Source organism: Cucurbita pepo, chromosome LG10 (assembly GCF_002806865.2).
Source record: "Cucurbita pepo subsp. pepo cultivar mu-cu-16 chromosome LG10, ASM280686v2, whole genome shotgun sequence".
Taxonomy (NCBI): domain Eukaryota; kingdom Viridiplantae; phylum Streptophyta; class Magnoliopsida; order Cucurbitales; family Cucurbitaceae; genus Cucurbita; species Cucurbita pepo.
Window position 1 is genome coordinate 7,502,543 of NC_036647.1, and position 11,824 is coordinate 7,514,366.

An 11,824-nucleotide genomic window follows, 5' to 3' on the forward strand; every position below is an offset into this window, starting at 1 on the left:
ATGAATCAATCAATCAATCAATGGGACATTAGAACAGAAGAATCCCAAAATCTGTCTTTGTTTCTTTCTTTTTTTCTCTCTTTCTAACNGGAACAATGAATGAATCAATCAATCAATGGGACATTAGAACAGAAGAATCTCAAAATCTGTCTTTGTTTCTTTCTTTTTTTCTCTCTTTCTAACATAATTTCGTGTTTTGGGTGATGTTTTTTGGTTTTGTTGTTCTTGAGGTTATGAATTTGTGGACAAGAAATGCTAAAAAAGAAGGATTTGAATGAAAGGGAGAGAGTTCATCCGTTTGTTGTCCCAATTTCTGAAAACGGAATAAACGGTCGTGTCTATAAACTGCTGATGAACACTGATTCTTTGTTGGTTTTGGTTCCATTGAAATTGACTAACCAACCAAAGCTCTTTCTAAATGTGTAGTCCTTTCTAATTTTCCATGCTTGGACATTGGCATAGAACACATCATCTAGAGAGAGAAACAGAGAGAGAGACTCGTTCTTTTGTTCATCAAACATTTGACAAGTGGTGTTCTATATTTAGCATGATTTTGTGACATTTGGTCGTAAAACAATTTTGACTAAAGAATACTAAATGTTCTATCCTTGTGTTTTGTAGACAAGACAAGATACTCCGTTTGATTTCTTGGGATTTTGAGACATGCGTGTTGTTGGTATAGATAGTAACTTTCAATTCTTTTATTTTTCTTTTAATCATCTTATCCACAATATTATTTTCATTCAGATGTGATCTCAATCATTTATGTACTCTTCTTTTACTCGGGTGTTCACACACGTACTAGTTTCGACACAAATACTCACGGTGTCGATCGAAGGAAGAGCTTTCATGATATACAGTGATGTCTCCAATAAGGGATTGCAATGTATGTTGATGTAACATAGAGAAGTTGTGAGATCCCATATTGATTGGAGAGAAAAACGAGTACCAGCGAGAACGCTGGGCCTCGAAGTGGGGTGGATTGTGAGATCATCTCACATCAATTGGAGAGGAGAACAAATCATTTTTTATAAGGGTGTGAAAACATCTGCCTCATAGACATGTTTTAAAATTGTGAGGCTGACGACGATACGTAATGAGCTCAAACGGACAATATATGTTAGCGTGGGCTTGGGCTGTTACAAAATTGTGAGATCCCACATCGGTTGGAGAGGGGGACGAAACATTCTTTATAAGGGTGTGGAAAACTCTCCCTAATAGATGCGTTTTAAAACTTTGAGATTGGCAGCGATAAGTAAAAGGCCTAAGCAGATCTATTAGCGGTGGGCTTAGAATCTTAGAATCTTATTGTTCAAGTGCCTTAAAGCGAAGTTGGATGGATAATTTAATGCATGAATAAAATGTATCATGTTAATTAAAATTACGTGTTATTGAATTGAATGGTTATGTATGATTTACGTGATATGTTACACTCATGTCTAATCAACCATAACTTTGTATGAATATGTATATGTCTATAAGAGACATCATGGACCACAAATTTATTATAAAATTGTGATAGAAAGACTATGCATATGAATGCACATCTAGTTAGAAATTAAAATTGTGATTAGGTATGTTATTATGAAGTCTATGTAAAGAACGTTCAACCATGATATACAAAATTTACGAGGCTGTATAATCATGTACCGATATGATTGTCAATCTTATGAGATATTATCATTGTTTTAAGTGTCACGACCATACTCGTTTAGGGAGTGTTTCATGTTGTCGCATGCCCATTCCAAGCACTTTTACCTTACTTCTATGTTGGCTAGTTATTTATTTTATTATTATTATTATAGTTTATGTGTGTATGAAGTTAGGGCACTCATATGGAACAAAAATCGAGTTAAGTCGAGCTCTCAATCGTGAGTTATAGCCGTTGAGTTTTTTGGTTTCCTACTCTCGAGTATCTTCCAAACACGAGAGCAATTCTCCACCATTTCCTTCAAACTTGTTCCTACAACTTCTAAATAAGATAATCCACAAGTTTTCGATTCCCTCAACCCCATTTCTCGGATAGTGGCAACCATTGAAGAAGTTCAAAGTAAGCTTGAAATTTCAATCCGAGCCTACACATAAAGTCATTGAGCAAGGCCAATACCATCCAGTTTCTACACATTTAATGTAACAGTTTAAACCCATCACTAGCAGATATTGTCCGCTTTGGCACGTTACATATCGCTGTCAGTCTTACGGTTTTAAAACGCGTCTACCAGAGAGAGGTTTCCACACCCTTATAAGGAATGTTTTGTTCTCCTCTCCAACCGATGTGGAAACTCAAATTCAAGGATTATTTTTGTAGAAGACCATGAAAAGAATTAACCCAAGGAACATGCTCAATGGAAGAAAGTTAGTTTTGGTTTCAAATTGGGGGTAAGTATCGAATTTGCATATACGATCCATTTTTCTTCAAATTGAGCATTTCGGTAGCTTCAAAGGATTAAGTTAAGTAACTTTGATGAAGAAATCAAGAGCTAAAACGTCCTAGATTGAGTTGCCTAAGAAGTCAATTCTCTATGTTTTCAAGTGAGCTGTAGACCCAGAAGAACTTCTCAAAATTAAGGTCACACACTAAAGACATTTCTCCAAACCAATTCCTTTAGCTAGAGGGATGAAGAAATCGGACCCTAAAAACCTTTAGAAATGTTGTTATGAACATCAATGTGAGAACATGTTACCATAGACGGTGCTACCATAGACGAGTCTAGTCAGATAAGTTTTATTTTGAAAACTCTCTCCAAGAGTTTTCTTCCTTTCCTAAGTAATGTCGTTAGGAAATTAGTTATAACTTCACTAATCTTCTCAATGAACTACAAACCATTAAGTTTATGATGAAAAAGGGAATAGTGTAGAGGCCGATGTTGTCACTTCTAGTATGCTCAAATTTAGAGGTTCGACCCATGAAAATAATTCTAGTGAGAATAAGAGTTTTCATTGCAAGGAAACGAAGATGGTCACTAAAAAAGAAACTACCATAATGCCTAGACGAAAAGAAGACATGAAATAAAGGTAAATATGATTTACATAGTTTTTAATCTTATTTAGTGACAGGTGCTAAATTTCCGTGGATAATTGATTTGGGAGCTACTAATCATGTTTGTTCTTCTTTCTCGGAAAGTGACTCTTGGAAGTAGTTAGACGACGGAGAAATGATCATGAAAGTAGGCCTCGGGGATATTGTGATAGCAATAATTGTCGAAAATGTCTCAAAAAGCTTCAAAGGATTAAGTTAAGTAACTTTGATGAAGAAATCGAGAGCTAAAACGTCCTAGATTGAGTTGCCTAAGAAGTCAATCCTCTATGTTTTCAAGTGAGCTGTAGACCCAGAAGAACTTCTCAAAATTAAGGTCACACACTTAAAGACATTTCTCCAAACCAATTCCTTTAGCTAGAGGGATGAAGAAATCGGACCATAAAAACCTTTAGAAATGTTGTTATGAACATCAATGTGAGAACATGTTCTCCAAATGGATGGTCCAGCATAATACTGCTGAAATGAATGGTGCTACCATAGACGAGTCTAGTCGGATAAGTTTTATTTTGAAAACTCTCTCCAAGAGTTTTTCTTCCTTTCCTAAGTAATGTCGTTAGGAAATTAGTTATAACTTCACTAATCTTCTCAATGAACTACAAACCATTAAGTTTATGATGAAAAAGGGAATAGTGTAGAGGCCGATGTTGTCACTTCTAGTATGCTCAAATTTAGAGGTTCGACCCATGAAAATAATTCTAGTGAGAATAAGAGTTTTCATTGCAAGGAAACGAAGATGGTCACTAGAAAAGAAACTACCATAATGCCTAGACGAAAAGAAGACATGAAATAAAGGTAAATATCATTTACATAGTTTTTAATCTTATTTAGTGACCGGTGCTAAATTTTCGTGGATAATTGATTTGGGAGCTACTAATCATGTTTGTTCTTCTTTCTCGGAAAGTGACTCTTGGAAATAGTTAGACGACGGAGAAATGATCATGAAAGTAGGCCTTGGGGATATTGTGTTAGCAATAATGGTCGAAAATGTCTCAAAATAACTTTATTTACTTTTAGAAATCATACTTTTGGTTCTTATGATGAAGAGGAAGCTAATTTCAGTTTCATGTTTAGCTAATCAATTCCTTCCTTAAATTTTTACGTTGACAAAGTTGTTTCAAAAAGTTGTTTTGAGATTTGTTCTACATTTGTTGAAAATAACATGGTGTATTAAGGCCGTTGGTACGTAAGATACTTCAAAAAAAAATCTGTCTTTGGCATCTAAGGGTAGGTCACATCAATTTAGATAGAATTGAAAAATTATTAACGAGCGGTCCTCTCACTAAGCTAGAGTTGGACACTTTACAAGTTTCAGAATTCTGATTAGAAGGAAAGATGACTAAAAGACGTTTTTACGGGAAAATATATAAGGCCAAAGAATTCTTATAATTTATACCTTCATATCTGTCTTGTTCGATGAATGTTAAAGTTGGAGGAGGGTATGAATATTACATCTCCTTTGTAGATAATTCTAGATATGATATCTTTTCCTAATGCAATACAAGTTTGAAATTTTTGAAAAGTTCAAGGAGTACAAGAATGAAGTTGAGAATCTATTAGATAAATTCATCAAAAAAACACTTCGATCAGATCACGGTGGAGAGTACATAGATTTGAGTTTCGAAAATTATTTGATAGAAAATGGAATAACAATCCAATTCTCAACTTTTGGAACACATCAACAAAATGGTGTTTTAGAAAGGAGAAACAAAACTTTGTTAGACATGGTTCATCCCATGATGAATATGCTCTACTACCAAATTTCTTTTGGAAATATGTAGTGGAGACTGCATTATACATACTGAATGTAGGTTCATCTAAAAGTGTCATTGTGGCATCTTTTGAATTGTGGAAAGGTCGTAAAGTTAGTTTACAAAACTTCATAATTTGGGGATGTCTAGCGCATATACTGAAAACACAATCAAAGAAATTGGAACATCGTTCTAAAATATGCCAATTTATAGGTTATTCCAAAGAGACTAGAGATGGTTATTTCTAGAAAACTACTTTCTTAGAGGAAGATCATATGTGAAACCTTGCAGTAAAATGAATTAAATTCCATGAAACTACTAATGCGAGAGGTTGACAATTCCCTCACTTTTGATAGTTAGATACATCCATGTCAAGAATTGATGATGTCTTGTCGTAGGGGAAGAGTTATGAACCAACTAACTGTTACATGGGCTTTACTTTAGCTCAACTTGTCACAACTATGGTAACATCAAGGATTCTTTGTCCTTTAAAGGGGGCAATTAATGATGTTAACCCTGATGAATGAATTGAAGCTATGAACCTTGAAATAGGCACCTAAATTTAATCGAGGAGCTTGTAGATCCTCCTGATGCAGTAAAATCTATAGGTTGTAAATGGATTTACTAAAGAAAATGAGAAGTGGATGGAAAGGTACAGACCTTTAAAATTAGACTTATGGCAAAATGAGTTAACCAAAGAGAAGGAGTGAACTGTGAGGACACTTTCTCTTTTGTTGCTATGTTAAAGTCTATTCGCATTCTCTTATATCCATTGACACATATTTTAACGATGAGATATGAAAAATTGATGTGAAGACTACTTTTCTAAATGGCAACATCTACATAAATCAATTAGAGGGGTGTGTAAACCAAGGTCACCAGCAAAAGGTTTGCAAGCTTAAGAGATCTATTTTTTCGATTACAACAAGCATCAAGATCCTCGAACATTAGATTTGACAATATGGTCAAATTTTATGGCTTTGAGCAAAATGTTGATGAACCTTGAGTATACTAGAAAAACAGCAAGAAAACAATAGCTTTTCTTATCCCGTATGTGATATCTTACCCATTGAAAACGATATAGGCTATTTTGCTAGCTAACCAATTTCAAAGGAAAGATATGGGAAAAGAACCGTGTGTTACAGGAATCCAAATTATAAGTTATTATAAAAATAAAATATTCGATGAAGAATTCCAAAAAAGACAATTTTCCTTTGAGGCATGGAATTACATTGTCTAAGCAATAATGTCCTAAGCCACCTCAAGAAGTTGATATGAGAAGGATTCTTTATGTCTTAGTTGTAGTAGTCTAATGTATACAATGTTGTGTATAAGACTTGACATATGTTATGCAATAGGGATTGTCACTAGATATCAGTCAAACCTTAGGTATAATCACTCGATAGTAATTAAAATAATCCTCAAATACTTAGGAAAAACGAAGAATACACAAGATATACGAACTTCGATTTTTAAACTGATAAAGATTCGAGAAAATTCACATCATGATTAGTGTTTACCTTAGGTGGAGGAGCATCAAGCAAGAATGTATTGCAGACTCTACAATCGAAGTTGCGTACGTAGCTACATGTGAAGCAACAAAAGAAGCTATGCGACTTACTTAACTAATTTGGAAGTAGTTCTTCCAAATATGGGTAAACCTATCACCCTTAGTGTGATAATAGTGGTGTTGTGGCAACCTCTAAAGCTAAAGAGGGAAAATATCATATCAATAGAGAGATTGTGCAAAGAGAAGATGTGGCTGTCATAAAGATAGCCTAATGAAACAACTATGTCGATCCGTTTATAAATGCTCTCCAGGCTAAAGTGTTTGAGGGTCATCTATAAGGTCTAGGTCTACAGAATATGTTTCATCTACTCTAACGCAAGTGGGAGAAAATATTAGGTATATGGTATGCCCTAGAACACATATTGTAAGTTTTACTCGTTTTATTGTAAGTGGGAGATTGGTGTGATTTGTGCCCTAAAGCTAGTGGTTTTTGTAATTGAACCTTTTCTTATTTATGAATGAAATAATTTTTTATTTTCTATTTTGTGTAACATTATCCAATATGGTATAAAATTCAAGATTATTATGTTAAACTTGAACAATATATAAATGACATATAAGAGAATCATGTTCAAGTAATAATGTAAATGGTCGAGAGTATATGGATAAAGATGAGTGCCTTATCCTCGTAACATTATGATTCGTTACTAATGGTTTGATCCAAATCGTTTCATGTGGAGATATGTGAGTAAGGGTATCCTATACAATGAGTTTTTAGAAGACTGGACAACTAAACAATTAATCTCTCATTATAAACCCGATGATCATTAGCAATTCGATCTTAATCTTGAGTGAATTATGAACTCTTGCTTGTGAGGGTTTGTCTTTTGTTTTGCATTGGTGAAAATAACTTTCGTAGCTTATTCATATGCCTACCATTTTGGGTATTTAATCAAATAGAAAGTTAAGAACATAATTCACGAGATGGAAGTGTTCATTTTGAGACTTGAACAATGAGCCCCACCTTTTACTTAACTCGAGAGAGACTTAATTTATGATTGGATCAGAAACAAATTATTCATTAGAGAATTACTGATACTTAAGATGAAAGTTGTAATTACAGATATAAAATAGATTTTTGACCGAACTATAATTACGACTAACTTATAAAATATCGACTTGCTTGTAATGATCATGCTTCAACAACTTTACAAATAGTTTTAAATTATATTATATATTCAAATTGAGTTATAAAATCTTAATTAAATGTTTCAAAATAAATAAATAAATAAATAAATATTTAACAAACTAACATTTTACTTTGATTCAAAACAAAAATTTGAATACACAGCTCGATCTAACCTAACTCGGATTGGTTTGAGATAATTTTTTTTAATAAATTATCGACACTTTTTAAACGTTTAAAAAAAGGATTAGTATAAATAAAGGTTAATTAATGTGTATTATTTGTATCTAAATAACATAAAGTTTTAAATATTGACCTTTTAAGGGTTTTGTTTGGTTGTGATGTTGAGTTACATCATATTCCATGGCTCACCCAATTCCCTTTCCCTTCGATCCTTTCCCCAACTTGCTCAAATTACCCTAACCAAACAAAAAAAGGTACAGTTTGGGTCCATTAATTTCATGAAAAATCAAAATCGAAATATATTTTTTTAATATTTTATAAAATTTTAAATATCAACTTGCACTATGAACTTCATAATTCAATTTTTTTTCCTAATTTTTTAGCGAAATTAGAGTTTAAATTGATATAACTACGAGTTTAGAATTGAAATTTAGAAATTAAATATAAAAACATACATAATATAGGATAATTAATAGTTGTTATTCTCTAATTTCATATACAAAATATGCAAGAATTAAAGAGATAATTTAAAGATTTTCGCCAACATGTTTTTTCACCTTGCATAAGATTCATATAAAACCGCCGTTGCCGCCGCCGCTGGAAGCAGCGCAGGGTAGTTTCCGATCACCGGAGGGGGGAAAATCAGATCTTCAATGTCATCATAGAAAGAGCCAAGAAAGGGGTCATCCTCCATTGGAATCTCAACAGTAAGTGAAGGGTTGTTATTATTCATCATCAGATTAGCATCCGCCGTGGTGTGGTGGATGTCGGGGGAGGCGACGGCGTCGCGTACGGCGGCGGGTGGGAAGTTAGAGGGGTCGGGAAAGTCGGCGTCTTGGCCGGTGAGTTGTTGGACCAAAGCCATGAATCCAGATGCGCTGATTTGAACCTTCATGGGGTTGGATATGTACACGACTTTGATGGGTTTGTTTTTGTTGGGTTGTTTGGTTTTCTTTGTGGCCTTTCGCCGGTGGACGCCGTCGAGGACTCTGTGGCTGTTTCCGGTGCCGGTGCCGGTGCCGGTGCCGGCGCTGCCGTCCATTTTGGAAGGGAAAAAGAAGGGTTTTTTCTCTTTTTTTTTGGGGGGGGGTGAGAGAGAAGGAGAGAAAGTGAGGGAAAATATAGGGATTGGGATAGGGAGGAAACCGACAAGAAATTAATTGGGGAAGAAGGAAAGCCAAGCGCCGACAACGAGCGTTTGAGGGGAACGTATTTTGGACAAATTTAAGGACACATAATTATTTATCACCAACTAAAATATCGAATATTTACGAGTTATAATATATCACTAATATGTGTTATAACCCTCGTGTTGTTGATGTTTAGAAGAATCTTAAAAGTAAGGTAAGGAATATTTAGATTGTCACTCTATTTTCGAGTTGATCGGTTGACCCAACTAGAGCAATGTCAACCTTAAAACCAACACAAATTTTTTGTTTTTTAAAAGTTTAACGAACCCAAAAAAAAAAATCTAACCTAGCCCAAATTTTATGATTTTGGTTGTCGAACTCTTTTTGATTCTTTCCTACCATTTTCAACTTTTCAATAATTTTTAACATTAATCTGACTATTTTTTAACTAGTTTAAATCATTTGAAGTCAAAGTTTATACACTATTGTGAAAAATAAGAATTAATTGGTTTAAATTATTTTGAGTCAAAGCTTAAATTATTTAGTGGGAAATTAGGTTTAGGTGGTTTAAAAGTTAAATTAGGTTTAACTAGTTTAAAATTTTAAATTATTTGGAATAAGTTTAAATTATTTTATGCAAAATTAGGTTTAGCTAGTTTAAATTATTTTAGGCTAAATTAGGCTAGTTAATTCTAGTAGAATTCTAATTATGATTGTGGCACTCCCTAGGTACAATTTTCAAGAGCAACGTTAAGCTAGCATCAAGAGGTCGTAGTAGCTTCAGCCTAGATCAACTAAATAAGTGACTCTATTATCGGTCTGATTGGAAGAATTGTTTTATGTATGATGATGCATGTTTAATGACTTTGCATATGTTATGTGGGTGATTGCCTTGTGATGTGATGTCATTTTATTAATGTATAGTTATATGATATGTTAAATGATATGATTGTATAAATGCACAATAAACTATGTAAGGTATGAGATGTCATGATGCATTATGATGTGTTATGTTAAGTAATGATATGTTATGACATGCTATGAAATATTTTGAAATAAAGAAAGTTACGAAGCACAACCCCATGCTATGATAGAAAGTTATGTTATGAATGAAATGATTTATGAAAGTTTATGCAAGCATACTAGTGAGCGTAATATGGAAGGAAAGAATGGGGTTATCTTGCATGATTTATTACAATGGAAAATATGGGGACCTCATGCATAATTGTACGTTCACGTGCATTGGGATACTTTCCCTTTATGATGAGTACGGACAAGTACACTATGAGACTGAAATGATCATCATGTTTATCATGATGCTATGACGGTCGCTATTCCCTCCAGGTATCCGACAACAGCCTAGAGAAGTTACCCTGACGAGCATAACCAGGAGGTGTGCGAGCCCGCCTTGTGGGCCCATGCTCGTACGTGTGGGTCATGTGTACAACTACTACACATCCAATTTGACCAGACTAGNCAATATGATTCCACAAGATCTAGTTTCGTTCAAGTAACGGATTCTAGCCAATTGAAAGGATCTTCTGATCAATCCAGAGATCATTTCGATTCCATTAGTAATGAGGATTCGGAATATCACACATTGATCAATCAAAGAGAGATTCAACAACTAAAAGAAAGATCGATTCTTTGGGATCCTTCCTTTCTTCAAACGGAACGAACAGAGATAGAATCAGACCGATTCCCTAAATGCTTTTCTGGATATTCCTCAATGTCCCGGCTATTCACGGAACGTGAGAAGCAGATGAATAATCATCCGCTTCCGGAAGAAATCGAAGAATTTCTCGGGAATCCTACAAGATCCATTCGTTCTTTTTTCTCTGACAGATGGTCAGAACTTCATATGGGTTCGAATCCTATTGAGAGGTTCACTAGAGATCAGAAATTGTTGAAGAAAGAACAAGATGTTTCTTTTGTCCCTTCCAGGCGATCGGAAAATAAAGAAATAGTTAATATATTCAAGATAATTACGTATTTACAAAATACCGTCTCAATTCATCCTATTTCATCAGATCCGGGATGTGATATGGTTCCGAAGGATGAACTGGATATGGACAGTTCCAATAAGATTTCATTCTTGAACAAAAATCCATTTATTTATTTATTTCATCTATTCCATGACCGGAACAGGAGGGGATACACGTTACACCACGATTTTGAATCAGAAGAGAGATTTCAAGAAATGGCAGATCTATTCACTCTATCAATAACCGAGCCGGATCTGGTGTATCATAAGGGATTTGCCTTTTCTATTGATTCCTACGGATTGGATCAAAAACAATTCTTGAATGAGGTATTCAACTCCAGGGATGAATCGAAAAAGAAATATTTATTGGTTCTACCTCCTATTTTTTATGAAGAGAATGAATCTTTTTATCGAAGGATCAGAAAAAAATGGGTCCGAACCTCCCCGGGAATGATTTGGAAGATCCAAAATAAAAAATAGTGGTGCTTGACCTTCGGATCAGTTCCTTGCTTTCCTTGTCCTGAGGCTTTGTTTGACTGCATCCTTTCTAAATCTATTTGTTTATTCGTTATTTGTAACCTTTTCTTTATAGTCGTATCTACTTGAATAAGAAAGCGCTCTTAGTTCAGTTCGGTAGAATGTGGGTATGGTTGCTCAACACAAAAACTGATTTGAGCTGGAAATGGTAATCTTGCTTGTTCAAAGACTAGACAACTTTCGCATAGTTGGTTTTGATTTATGATTTTGGGTAGGTATTAAGATATGATATTTTGGAGATATATTTTAATAATTAATTAGAGTATATTTGAGATATTTTGGGAGTTGTTAGTAGTATATTTTATCTTAGATTTGTTTAACCGTATATTTTATTTATTTACATCTGAGTTAGTTATATATTTTTTTTCTATTGTTAGGTATTAGTTGATAGTTTGTATCCTATTTAAACGTGAAACATGAATGAAATCCTACTTTCGATCTCAATTCCATTTCTATTTCTCATTCTTAACATGGTATCAGAACACCGATCTTGGTGTTCTTAAATA

General features: G+C 34.2%; 1 protein-coding gene across 1 annotated transcript; it reads right to left on the minus strand.

Annotated features, from left to right (window-relative positions):
* Positions 1-7,742: 7,742 nt before the first annotated feature.
* Positions 7,743-8,742, minus strand: LOC111804304. Its single transcript, XM_023689058.1, has 2 exons — positions 8,225-8,742; positions 7,743-7,903 (listed from the first exon to the last, which is right to left on the minus strand). Exons 1-2 carry the CDS (start codon positions 8,707-8,709, stop codon positions 7,894-7,896), a joined length of 495 nt encoding a protein of 164 aa, XP_023544826.1. The 5' UTR covers positions 8,710-8,742; the 3' UTR covers positions 7,743-7,893.
* Between the last annotated feature and the right edge of the window lie 3,082 nt (positions 8,743-11,824).